This window comes from Salvelinus sp. IW2-2015, linkage group LG15 (assembly GCF_002910315.2).
Source record: "Salvelinus sp. IW2-2015 linkage group LG15, ASM291031v2, whole genome shotgun sequence".
Lineage (NCBI taxonomy): Eukaryota > Metazoa > Chordata > Actinopteri > Salmoniformes > Salmonidae > Salvelinus > Salvelinus sp. IW2-2015.
The window spans coordinates 15,257,509-15,271,766 of record NC_036855.1 but is presented as its reverse complement, the minus strand read 5'-3'; the positions used below and the strand labels follow the sequence as shown (position 1 = coordinate 15,271,766).

The window sequence follows — 14,258 nt, the reverse complement described above, 5'->3', positions numbered from 1 at the left end:
GCGTGACAAGTACCCCCCCAAAGGTGCGGACTCCCGCCGCAAACCTGAACCTATAGGGGAGGTCCGGGTGGGCATTATACCCTCGGTGCCGGCTCCGGTTCTGGACGCAGCCCCCCCCTCTTTACGCTGATCCTCCACCTTTGTAGAACCGGACGTGGATCCTCGCCGGAGGCTCTGGACTGCGGATCATCGCCGGAGCCCCGGCTGGGGACCGTCGCCGAGACCCCGGACTGGAGACCGTCGCCGGACACCCGGACTGGGGACCGTCGCCGGAGACCCCGGTCTGTGGACCGTCCGGAGACCGCGACTGTGGACCGTCACCGGAGACCCCGGACTGTGGACCGTCACGGAGACCCCGGACTGTGGACCGTCACCGGAGACCCCGGACTGTGGACCGTCACCGGAGACCCCGACTGTGGACCGTCGGTGGAGGTCCGGACTGTGACCGTCGGTGGAGGTTCCGGACTGTGGACCGTTGTTGGAGGTTCCGGACTGTGGACCGTCGGTGGAGGTTCCGGACTGTGGACCGTCGGAGGAGGTTCCGGACTGTGTACCGTTGTTGGAGGTCCGGACTGTGGCCCGTCGTTGGAGGTTCCGACTGTGGCCCGTCGTTGGAGGTTCCGGACTGTGGCACGTCGTTGGAGGTTCCGGACTGTCAAACGTCGCCGGAAGCTCTGGACTGGGAACTGTCGCCGGAAGCTCTGGACTGGGAACTGACGCCGGAAGCTCTGGACTGGGAACTGTCGCCGGAAGCTCTGGACTGTGGAGGCGCACTGGAGGCCTGATGCGTGGGACCGTACTGTGTGGTACCGGGCTGATGACACACACCTCAGGGCGAGTGCGGGGAGGAGGCACAGGACGTACTGGACTGTGGAGGCGCACTGGAAGTCTGATGCGTGGTGCCCGGCACTGGTGGTACCGGGCTGGGGAAACGCACCTCAGGGCGAGTGCGAGGAGCAGGAACAGGACGTACTGGACTGTGGAGGCGCACTGGAGGTCTGATGCGTGGACCACCGGGCTGATGACACGCACCTCAGGGCGAGTGCGGAGAGGAGGCACAGGATGTACTGGACTGTGGAGGCGCACTGGAGACCTGATGGGTGGGACCGGTACAGGTGGCACCGGGCTGATGACACGCACCTCAGGGCGAGTGCGGGAAGAGGTACAGGACGTACTGGACTCTGGAGGCGCACTGGAGATCTGGAGCGTAGAACTGGCACAATGCGTCCTGGCTGGATGCTCACTTGAGCCCGGCAAGTGCGTGGTGCTAGCACAGGACGCACTGGGCTGTGCAGACGCACCGGAGACACAGTACGCAGAGCCGGCGCAGGATATCCTGGTCCAAGGAGGTGTACTGGAGACCAGGAGCGCTGAGCCGYCACCATCCGTCCTGGCTGGATGCCCATTCTAGCCCGGCAAATGCGAGGAGCTGGAATAGAGCGCACTGGGCTATGAATGCGAACTGGAGACACCGTGCGCATCATTGCGTAACACGGTGTCTGACCAGTCACACGCTCCCCACGGTAAGCACGAGGAGTTGGCTCAGGTCTCCAACCTGACTCAGCCAATCTCCCCGTGTGCCCCCCCCAAAAACATTTATGGGGCTGCCTCTCGTGCTTGTCTCGTTGGTACAACTCCTCGTAATATCGCCGTTCCGCTTTCGCTGCCTCTATCTCCTCCTTAGGAAGGCGATACTCCCCAGCCTGCGTCCAGGGTCCTGCTCCATCCAAAATCTCCTCCCAGGTCCATTCCTCCTGAACACGCTGCTTGGTCAATTTTTGGTGGGATKTTCTGTCACGTTCGTTATAAGGATCGGACCAAGGCGCAGAGTGGTATGCGTACATTCTTATTTATTAAAAGAATGAACACTGAACAAACTAACAAAATAACAAAACGAAACGTGAAGCTATACAAACYAGTGCCGACAGGCAACTACACATAGACAAGATCCCACCAACACCAAAGGGAAATGGCTACCTAAATATGATCCCCAATCAGAGACAACGATAAACAGCTGCCTCTGATTGGGAACCATATCAGGCCACCATAGACATACAAATCACCTAGACCTACAAAAACCCTAGACATACAAAAAACCCTAGACAATACAAAAACTAGCGTACCCACCCTAGTCACGCCCTGACCTAACCAAAATATAAAGAAAACAGAGATATCTAAGGTCAGGGCGTGACACAGTGTTGGTGATAGTGTGTAGATACACCTTTATGTTTCCCTGAGATCTGGGTTTTCTCCTCTCACCCAGGACAGGTAACTGCTGACTTTACCTTTCTTTCTATCTCTGAGAGGATCAGACGGACTCCCATTTCTCTCACCTGACACCTGCCATCCTGTGTCATCTCAGCAAACGGTTTTCTCCTTAATGCCCCATCACAAAGAGAAAGGGCTGGAGGGCACTAGGACTTTGTTTACTATCTAACAACCTGATATCTTTTCTTCTCTCTCTATCGGCACAGTTCCACTGGTTCAGCAAAACMACCACATTCCACATGCAGTCAGAAGCCTGGGAATAAGTTCTAGTGGTGAAAATAATATTTACAATTTTGTCTTCCCACAAACACAATTGTTTACTGTCACCTCGTACAAATAGTTTTCTACTATTTTATGAGGCTATGGCAAAATGTGTGTTTTGGTTTTTATTGCTGCGTGTGCCATGTTGCAGTAGACCAGATTGAAGCCTTCACACTGTTTTGGTATACTTTCATTTGACAGGTATAATAGAAGTAGATAGTGAACACGAAAGTTATATTTTAGGTGAAGGAAAATAAATCATGCTTTTGTCAAAATCTCGCCGATCCCATGCAGCTGGGATCATTTTGTATGAACATGTTTATCCTTTAAACTATAAACACTGAACTAGGATAAACTTTGCATAAAATACATTTAAGAAAAAAAGTGGCAGTTATTCTTTGAATATTTACTCAACAAATCCATGTTGGGAGTTGAGTAAGTCTGCGATTTGAAAGTTTCCTACAGTTGCTTGACTGTTCAGCAGTAAAGATAGGCATATACACTTCGATTTAGAAGATAGTTCAAATCTAGCTGGATTTTCTTTACATTGACAGGACAGAAGGACAGCATCGAGTAAACTCAAGAGGGTGGTGTGTGTCTTTGTTAACAACAGCCTGCGCGCAATCTCAAATATTAAGGATGTCTTGAGGTTCTGCTTGCCTGAATTAGAATACCTCATGATGACCTGTAGACCAGGGATCATCAACTAGATTCAGCTGCGGGATGATTGTTTTCTGTAGCCCAAAGAGATATGTTTGACTAAAACGTAATCATTTCAAACCTTGCTTACATTTGTATACTGTAACGTCTCTRGTCAGAAGGCATGGACCAAAACGCAGCGTGGTAAGTGTTCATGATTCTTTATTACTCAAAAACACTCAAACAAAATAATAAAGTGAAAGAAAAAAAAACAGTTCTGTCAGGTGCAGACACTAAACAGAAAATAACTACCCACAAACACAGGTGGGAAAAGGCTGCCTAAGTGTGATTCCCAATCAGAGACAACGATAGACAGCTGCCTCTGATTGGGAACCACACTCGGCCAAAAACAAAGAAATAGACCACATAGAATGCCCACCCTAATCAGGGCGTGACATATACGATCACGTGTCTCTTTATTATGTGTGGGAATACTTAGGAACATATTTCTTAAATTAAAATAACTTGGAGCTGATTTCCTAGCGTTTTTACAGTGTTTTATGCCCAATAATATTTTATTTCTTGCTCAGAAAACTTCAGGGGCCAAATAAAACCACCCACAGGGCAAATTCAGTAGGGGAAGCCTGCTGTAGACCATACTATTTACCACGAGAGTTTTCATCTATATTTTTCATAGGTGTCTATTTACCACCATAAACCGATGCTGGCACTAAGACCACACTCAACAAGCTGTATAGGGCCATAAGCAAACAAGAAAATGCTCACCCAGAGGCAACGCTCTTAGTGGCCGGTGATTTGTAATTTCTACCAGCATGTTACCTGTGCAAATAAAGGCGAAAGAACTCCAGATCACCTTTACTCCACAGAAATTAATACAAATATCTCCCTCGCCCTCCATTTGTCAAATCTGACCATAACTCTATCCTCCTGATTCCTGTTTATAAGCAAAAACTCAAACAAAGTACCAGTGACTCAATCAATACGGAGGTGGTACGATGAAGTGGATGCTAAGCTACAGGACTTTTTGCTAGCACAGGCTGGAATATGTTCCGGGATTCATCCGATGGCATTGAGGAGTTTACCACATCAGCCACCGGCTTCATTAATAAGTGCATCGACAACGTCGTCCCCACAGTGACCGTATGTACACATACCAACCATAAGCCATGGATTATAAGCAACATCCGCACTGAGCTAAAGACTAGAGCTGCCGCTTTCAAGGAGCGGGACACTAATACAGAAGCTTATAAGAAATCCCTCTACGCCCTCCAATGAACTATCAAACAGGCAAATTGGCAATACCTTCTATGCTCGCTTTGAGGCAAGCAACACTGAACCATGGATGAAAGCAACAGCTGTTCTGGATAACTTTGCAATCACGTTCTCCATAGCCGATGTGAGTAAGACCTTCAAAAAGGTTAACATTCACATGGCCGCAGGGCGAGACTGATTACCAGTACGCGTATTCAGAGCATGCGCTGACCAGATGGCAAGTGTCTTCACTGACATTTTCAACCTCTCCCTGACGCAGTCTGTAATACCAACATGTTTTAAGCAGACCACCATAGTCTCTGTGCCCAGGAACGCCAAGGTAACCTATCTAACAGACTACCGCCCTGTAGCACTCACATCTGTAGCCATGAAATGCTTTGAAAGGCTGGTCATGCTTTGAAAGGCTCACATCAACTGTCATCCCAGACACCCTGGACCCATTCCAATTCCCATACCGCCCCAACAAACCCACATATGGCACAATCTCATTTACACTCCACACTGCCCTTTCCCACCTTGACAAAAGGAACACCTATGTGAGAATGCTGTTCCTTCAGTACAACTCACCGTTCAATACCATAGTTTCCTTCAAGCTCATCACTAAGCTAAGGACCCTAGGACTGAAAACATCCCTCTGCAACTCGATCAAGTATGTGTAGCTGCAGCCCAATAGGGCGACCAGAGTATGGGTGAGTGGGTGTGTCGAAAGGAGTGGGTGTATGAAATAGAATCAGCTAATTGGATAGATTTGTTGCCACTCAAGAACATTTTGCGTGGCTGATTGGACTGCATGACGAATTGATAAGCCGCCAACCATTGCACCGGTGTTGTATCGGCCAGCCTGCCGACTTGAAATGATTCTTACTGTGTATCACGGTCGTGTCGCCGGAGGTAGCTAACTTGGCAATTTTTTCTCTCACCCAATTTCATTTAAAGTAGGATAGCAGCCTACAAATAAATAACTAATATTGATAACCATCTAGATGTCACCTTGATATAAAGCATACATACAATCTACTACTCAATGGGGAGGGCATGAATGGTAACACCGGGACACAGTGCCCTTCGCTCCAGCTTGACAAGCACTACTGTCTGGCAACGGCGTGGGAAGCGCTACCTAGTAGCCAATATCACTGACAATCACAGTAAGTACACGCATACAACATATGAAGTAACAGTACACCAATCATAAATACTTTTAATCGAAAATAAAGAATTGTCAGTTTTATAACAGAAAATGTACAATTATTTGTGTAAAACTAACAGTAAAATACGACTCAGATTCATCCTAAGGCTTAAAAACAGAAGTCCAAACTCTTGCGGTACGGTAGCTCAATGTATGACAGTTGTGTTGTAAGAAACGGAAGGGACAAAAAAACACTGCTCAATCAAAATTGTCTAACCTATAGCAGAGATCTTTCGGCACACCCACTCCTTTCCACATCTGCCACGCTGACCCTTAACACAGAGGCCCCTCAGGGGTACGTGCCTGTACTCCCTGTTCACCCACGACTGCGTGGCCAGGCACAACTCCAACACCATCATGAAGTTTGCAGATGACACGATGGTGGTAGACGACGAAACAGCTTATAGGGAGGCAGTGTGGTGCCAGGACAACAACCTCTCTCTCTCTCAATGTCAGCAAGACAAAGAAGCTGATCGTGGACTACAGGAAACAAAGAACCGAGCACGCCCCCATTCACATCGACGGGGCTATAGTGGAGCGGCTCGAGACCTTCAAGTTCCTCAGTGTCCACATCACTAAGGACCTATCATGGTCCAAACACACCAACATAGTCGTGAAGAGGAAACGACAACGCCTCTTCCCCCTCGGGAGGCTGAAAAGATTTGGTATGGGGCCTCAGATCCTCAAAAAGTTCTACTGCTGCACCATCGAGAGCATCTTGACTGGCTGCATCACCACCTGGTATGGCAACTGCTCGGTCTCCGACCGTAAGGCTCTACAGAGGGTAGTGCGTACAGCCCAGTACATCACTGGTGCTGAGCTACCTTCCATCCAGGACCTCTACACCAGACGATGTCAAAGGAAAGCCCTAAAAATTGTCAAAGACTCCTGCCGCCCAAGTCATAGTCATAGACTGTTCTCTCTGCTATCGCACAGCAAGCGGTACTGGAGCAGGAAGTCTGGGACCAAAAGGCTCCTGAACAACTTCTACCCCAAGCCATAAGACCTCTGAACACTTAATCAAATGGCTACCCAGACTATTTGCATTGATCCTTTTTTTTGCACTGACTCTTACACTGGCTCTATGCACACTCATTGGACTCACACATCTCGTTATTGTATTACTATCTCAAATGTGTCTTACTTTTTAACTCTGCATTGTTGGGAAAGGCTCGTAAGTTAACATTTCACGGTAAAGTCTACACCTCTTGAATTTGGCACGTGACAAATAAAATTTGATCTGATAGAAGATTCTTATTTCATGAGCATGTGATCAGACCAGGAAAAACTCAGGGCCCTGTTAATAAGTGGGGCTTTCCTCTTCAATACTCCTCCTATCCTTCCCTCCTCTATTGCAGCTCCTTATCATCTCACTGTCAGGCGGTGTTCATTTCGTCAATGAAAATAAAGACAAATATTTACACCTACTGTATTTTTAGTGGCAATTGAAGATACGATAACTGACTAAGTGGACTCAGAAAAAAACTATAACTAAACAAACATGTTTTTTTCGGCTGACGAAAAAAATGAGACAAGACTAAATTGTCTCTGTGACTAAAATCTTACTAGTAAGTGGACTGGACAAGCATTTTTGGAGATTGAGAGCTTTTCAGTGTTATTTGTTTGGTCCAATCAAAAGTATGCATGACATTAGCAGAATTGTAAGGCTTTCTCAATGCAATGTTGCAATGCGGTGGAAAAATAAATACCATGCCCAGGTCAATCACGAGTCACCTCTCTGCACGGCAACCGTTCTCCAATCTGGCGGCACAAATCATTGATGCAAATAAAGCACACACCATGGCTACTCTCCCAATGGTACACACTCATGGTTGAAAAAAGGGGTGATGTTTAGAGCCACTTTACTTATCCTGTTGATTCAAACAAGGCCGAATGCAGGGTTGGGTAGGTAACTTTTTTAATGTAATATGTTACAGTTACTAGTTACCTGTCTAAAATTGTAATCAGTAACGTAACTTTTGGATTACCTAAACTCAGTAACGTAATCTGATTACTTTCAGTTACTTTTGGATTACTTCAACCGTAAAACACATAAGAAGAAAAAAAAGATGACCAATTTAACAACATTTATTGCAGGATGTTTGAGCCACTAAGCAGAGGCACAACACAAAAAGTGTGACAAAAATGTATTTAAGCCCTGTCTACCTGCCTCTAACATGTGTCCTTCATTCTGATCTTGTCCATTTACACTTATAAGATCTGATCACAAGCAGACCACAATGCGTCTTTTAATCATGTACACCTGTCTAAAAATGTGGGCACAAACACAATGTGCAGAACAAAGGATACATGTTAAAACCAGGTATAAGTAAGGGCTTAAGTAACACAGCAACGTGGATGATGCTAAACGCTTATCCCTTAGGACACCAGTACAAAAAAGTATGAACATGTATGCACTCACTACTGTAAGTCGCTCTGGACTTATGCTTATGCTAAGTGACTAAAATGAGAAATGGAAATATGACGTTTTTTTTWTWWTTTWWTTTTTTTATTTACAACATGCACAGAGTAATCACGCATTTAGTCCACCAAGTAGTTTTTTAAGTTTAAGCAAAAACAGTGCAGCTAGGTGCTATAAACCCACATATCAGACATGGCATTACAGTAGGCCTTTTCTGAAGCTAGCTTACTCAGATGATTGAAGACAGAAATTGCTGTTGTATCGCAGCAAGAGGACATGCTCTAGATGACCATCAGACATCCTGTTTCACTGAGGGGTGAACAGGTTTCCACCATAGCTGAAAAGGCGCTCAACTGGGGCACTGGAGGGCAGAGTAGTGTTGTACTTCAGAAACAAGTTCAGGACTATCGGGGAACGATTTCAAGGAGTCCAAAGACTTGTCTTTGTCTTCAAGGAACTTCCTCACCTCATCCTCTGCAGTGCCACTGGCCCTTGTTGTTGCATCTCCGAACACAAAAAAATGTGTCTTCTGACTCAGACTCGTTCTATGCTCCCTCATCAACCTCTTCGGAGTGTGTGTTCTCCATAGAAACTGCATCTCCTCTCTCTTTCCAGGGTTGAGAGGCATTTTCTCTGAMAGCTTAGACTTCGAACTTAGACTTGAAGCTTAGGATTGTTGGGATAAGAAAGCCAAGAAAACACTTCTCTCTCTGAAGAAGATCATTAGAGAATGTGAGTGGCTGTAGGACTGTACTGTACTCCTTGAGAAAATCAATCTCACGAGGATGTAGTTTGCTGCTCACACCCAGGTCTTCACAGATTTGCCCCAGCTGGTCAATTGTGAGAGCTATGAGTTTGGAGATGGCACGGTACTCTGAGCTCCATCTTGTCACACATGGCACAGTTACTTTCATGCTTGCAATGACCTCTATTGCCTCTGAAGCTAATGTGGACCGGTGTGCTTTGTTCCAAATGCTGGAACATTTTGACATTTCACTTCTGTACAATCTTTGTGATGGACCTTGGGATGCAGCTTTGTCTACCTCATTGGTGGCGATGAGGTTGAGGGTGTGTGCCACACAACATTGATGTGGAGGGAGAAAGAAGTTATTGCTCAACCTCCTCAAGAATCGCACCCACATCATCAAACCTCACTCCATCATCCATCTCATCTTGCTCCTCTTCATTGCCACCAAACTCCCAAAATGCCTTTACAAAGTTGTTTCCATTGTCTGTTACTGTGGCCCTCATTTGTGCTGAATTTAAAAGTCTGCATATATTTCACTTAACTTGACAGCAATCACATCGTATGTATAACGTCCTCTCAGTCTCGCACAAGCCAAAGAATCTGACTTCCTCTCCAAGGTGTCCTCCTTGATCCAGTGTCATGTCATGCCGAAGAAGCTTCTGTTATGGGCAGACCTGATGTCTGCTGTGGTGCAGACTGACTTTGCGCTCTGGAGTTTGGTGGAGAGAGCTTCTTTCATGGACTTAAATTCCTATTCAATTCGTTGCATCAAAGTCTTTCTACACATGACCTTTCTCCCACCACTGATTCCTTCTACTAGCTTGCAGAATGAAGGTACCTCCAATAGTGAAATGGGTTGCATATCGTCTATGATGAAGTCAAATACCAGGTGATTAACCCGGCTTTGTGAGGTGTGTGGTCCTCCTGGTTGTAGTTTTGCTTGTTTCAATGGTGTACAAGATGTCCTTTTTTGGCCATCTGTAGATGGCTGTGCATCACTGCACTCCTCCATGTCATTTGGCTGCCTTTTCCTGCTCAGGGTCTTCCAGTTATTGTTATACATCCTCTGAAAAAACAAAAAGTAATTACTTAACTATGACACTAAAGTATAAGTAAAACAACAGTGGAGTGAGCACCTTGTTATTGTTTCAATTAAGGATTGTAGTTTTACCCAACTTTTGTCCACCCTTTTGAAACAAACAACCCTGACAGTGAGCATCTTGTTATGTTGGGTTACAGAGTGCAACTAGCTTTCAAAATGTTTTTTAAACGTTTGATTTAGCTAGCTAGCTAGGCTATGTAGCCCAGTGAATCTCACCCAACTATCTACAACTGATTTATCTTAGTTAAAATATATTTAATTAACGAAATTGTTAACAAATTAGCACAATAGCATACTTGCTATGATATCTTGTTAACTACAGTAGCTAGTTACCAACAGAGCAACCTTAAGTGAGCAGCATACCACATAGTGTAGGAGAGTTGGCAAGCAAATTAGCAAACTAAACAGGCTAGCTAGCTAGAAATCTGACTAACAAGCTAGCTAGTATAGTACTCTCTTAAATCTCCGACCTATGCTGGAACATTGTGAAGACAACCTGTCTGTCTCTAAAGACTAGCTAGCAAAGCAAGCTAATGCTCCACACCTAAAGTTACCAATCATCATCCTGTTTCTTCAGGTTCGAGTCGAATCTCTGAATGTTGACAGCGGCTTTACCATGGGCAAACAGTTTGCATTGAACTGTTACATTCCTGCCCTTAAACTTCTATGAATACATTGTTCTTTGAAACGCCATACAAAAAAAGCACTGCATTGCACTGCATTCTTTTGTGACCATGTATGTTGCTCAGGCGGGAAGCTCAAGCACTTTTTCGGTTAATGACTGACGTTAATTAAGAAAACAGGCAATTGTTTCGTGCACCTTTTTTCTCTGCAAAGATCTGTTCTAAACTCGAAAGAAATTCTAGAAGTAATTCTCTACTTTTTCAAAAGTATCGGTAATCTGATTACAATATTTTTGAAACGTTTCTATGGGAGAAGACAGTGTTTGCACCCACAAGTTGAAGGGGGAAATACTACCAGCCTCAAGAAATGTCTGAAAGCACATCATTCCAATATATTGACAATGCTAGCTAAACGCAGCAAAAAAAGAAACGTCCCTTTTTCAGGACCCTGTCTTTCAAAGATAATTCGTAAAAATACAAATAACTTCACAGATCTTCATTTTAAAGGGTTTAAACACTGTTTAAACACTGCCCATGTTGGTTCAATGAACCATAAACAATTAATGAACATGAACCTGTGGAACGGTCGTTAAGACACTAACAGCTTGCAGACGGTAGGCAATTAAGGTCACAGTTATGAAAACTTAAGACACTAAAGAGGCCTTTCTACTGACTCTGAAAAACACCAAAAGAATGATGCCCAGGATTCCTGCTCACCTGCGTGAACGTGCCTTAGGCATGCTGCAATGAGGCATGAGGACTGCAGATGTGGCCAGGGCAATAAATTGCTATGTCCGTACTGTGAGACGCCTAAGACAGCGCTACAGGGAGACAGGACGGACAGCTGATCATCCTCACAGTGGCAGACCACGTGTAACAACACCTGCATAGGATTGGTACATCCGAACATCACACCTGACAGGTACAGGATGGCGGTAACAACTGCCCGAGTTACACCAGGAACGCAGCAATCAGCTCCATCAGTGCTCAGAGTGTCCGCAATAGGCTGAGAGAGGCTGGACTGAGGGCTTGTAGGCCTGTTGTAAGGCAGGTCCTCACCAGACATCACCGGCAACAACATCGCTTATGGGCACCGTTGCTGGACCAGACAGGACTGGCAAAAAGTGCTTTCACTGACGAGTCGCGGTTCTGTCTTACCAGGGTGTTTGGTGCGGATTCGCGTTTATTGTCGAAGGAATGAGCGTTACACGAGGCCTGTACTCTGGAGCGGGATCGATTTGGAGGTGGAGGGTCCGTCATGGTCTGGGGCGGTGTGCCACAGCATCAATCAGACTGAGCTTGTTGTCATTGCAGGCAATCTCAGCCCTGTGCGTTACAGGAAGACATACTCCTCCCTCATGTGGTACCTTCCTGCAGGCTCATCCTGACATGGACCCTCCAGCATGATAATGCCACCAGCCGTACTGCTCGTTCTGTGCGTAATTTCCTGCAAGACAGGAATGTCAGTGTTCTGCCATGGCCAGAGAAGAGCCCGGATCTCAATACCATTGAGCACGTCTGGGACCTGTTGGATCGGAGGTGAGGCTAGGGCCATTCCCCCCAGAAATGTCCGGGAACTTGCAGGTGCCTTGGTGGAAGAGTGGGGTAACATCTCACAGCAAGAACTGGCAAATCTGGTGCAGCATGAGGACGAGATGCACTGCAGTACTTAATGCAGCTGGTGGCCACACTAGATACTGACTGTTACTTTTGATATTGACCCCCCCTCTCTTTGTTCAGGGACACATTATTCAATTTCTGTTAGTCACGTCTGTGGAACTTGTTCAGTTTATGTCTCAGTTGTTGAATCTTGTTATGTTCTGTCATGACGTTGGCCTGGGGGTAGGTTTATGACAGTCATAAATACCTCTTTCCCCCCTCCCCCGTTCCTCTTCCCTACTGATGTGACATAAGAAAACCCCTTGGTTAACATAGAGATTCTGGGAACATCAGAAGTTGGGGGGAAATGAACTATATTCTGGTAATCCGACCAACTGAACATATGCGGTGGTACTTAAGGTATATTATGTCAGTTCGGTTGCCCTCTGACACATTCTCATCAATGATAGAATGACATAAACTCTACTGTGGAAAGTCTTAACATCAGAGGTATCTGATTCACATGGAATTGTTGTTTAATTCAAATGTTTAAATATTAAATTATTTGTGAAGAGATTAAATGTAATTTTAGCTTCCAAATGAGAGATTTGGGTTTTCATAAGTTTGGGCCTCTGCTCAACCAGTGGCCCGCCCCTGGGAAGAGACATGGGTAATAAACTTTTCAGACACACCCCTCTCCCTCCACTATAAAAAGCCATTGACAAAAATATAACTTCCTGTTCCGGGTACATTAGGATGACGATCCGATGTCAGAATGGTTCAGATAATAACTACAGAACTAAGCCAACWTCAGCATGGACTTTGGTTGTGAATGGTATGAACTTTGAACTCGTATTCACTACAGAAGTGATACCTCCTAGCCGTTGAGTTAGCAACAGCTGCTACAAACGCAGGTTAGGAAGGACAGTCAGAGTATCCCGTCTACTACACAACGACGTTACTACGACAGTGACCACCAGAGACATTCTTCAAAGGACAGAGGACTTGGTTTGGCAACCCGGTCTTCCATCTACCACCAACCTACTGAAGCGCAGCTCAGAGTAAATATTTATTGCATTTTCCAAATGGGCGGTAATTTAGAATGCATAAGATACTGTATTTACGATAGCACAGCTTCGCCTCTGTTCCAGTCTCCCGCTCTTTCACTACAATCCCGCCCCTTTCCTTTGTGGAACAAGCTGTCATATCTGTTCCYCCCGCTAGGGACGTTTTCCTTTATGACGGCAATTTGTAATCAAGTTATGATTTAATTGTGTATGTGTGATTCTGTGTGATTAGTTAAGTATTTAGTAAATAAATAATTAAACCCAATTTTGTATTGCTGATTCAACTTGTTAGCCAGGATTCTTGCAGATAACCAAGAATTTACAACTTTCAGAATATGAGACTGAAGTAAGATGACGATTAATATTGACGGCTATGGATGTAAAATATTACTAAATCTTTAAGAGTTTATTCGGAAGATAACAGCTCTATAAATATTCTTTCGTGGTGTCCCTCTCTAGTTAATTACATTTACATGATTAGTTCAATCAGGTGATATTAATTACGGAGAAATTATTTTATAGAATAGCATGTCATAGCAATTAATCTGGCATAGCCAAAGACACGACAGTTCATACAAATATTTACACATGTTAAGTTTGCTGAAAATAAACGCAGTTGACAGTGAGAGGACGTTTCTTTTTTTGCTGAGTTTAGTTAGCTTGCTGCAACCTATCAGACCATTACTTATGACAGAACTTTGATTACAATATAGCTACATTAAGTCAAGGGGAAGGGCTACAGACCATTTAGTCGCATTTTGCAATCCTTTGACTTGGCTGTGCATGCAAACATTTCTGGAATGGGTTTTATAGTAAACACGCAATTGTAAACACGCAAAAAAAGATATTAACTTTTAATGTGCCATGAACACAACCAATCATGATGTTATCATCAAATTGTCAAACAAATCACCTCAAAAAATCGGTTACCTTTTTTTATTTATTTTTATTTATTTCACCTTTATTTAACCAGGTAGGCTAGTTGAGAACAAGTTCTCATTTGCAACTGCGACCTGGCCAAGATAAAGCATAGCAGTGTGAACAGACAAC

The 14,258-nt window shown here is 44.9% G+C and overlaps 1 protein-coding gene across 1 annotated transcript in view; it reads right to left on the bottom strand.

The window, feature by feature from the left end:
- Positions 1–186: 186 nt before the first annotated feature.
- The window catches only part of LOC139028854 (uncharacterized), a 43,386-nt gene continuing 29,314 nt past the window's right edge, over positions 187–14,258 (bottom strand). The window contains exon 4 of the mRNA XM_070447342.1: positions 187–1,407. Within this exon, the coding sequence (XP_070303443.1) occupies positions 187–1,407 (1,221 nt within the window). The remainder of the gene's footprint in view (positions 1,408–14,258) is intronic.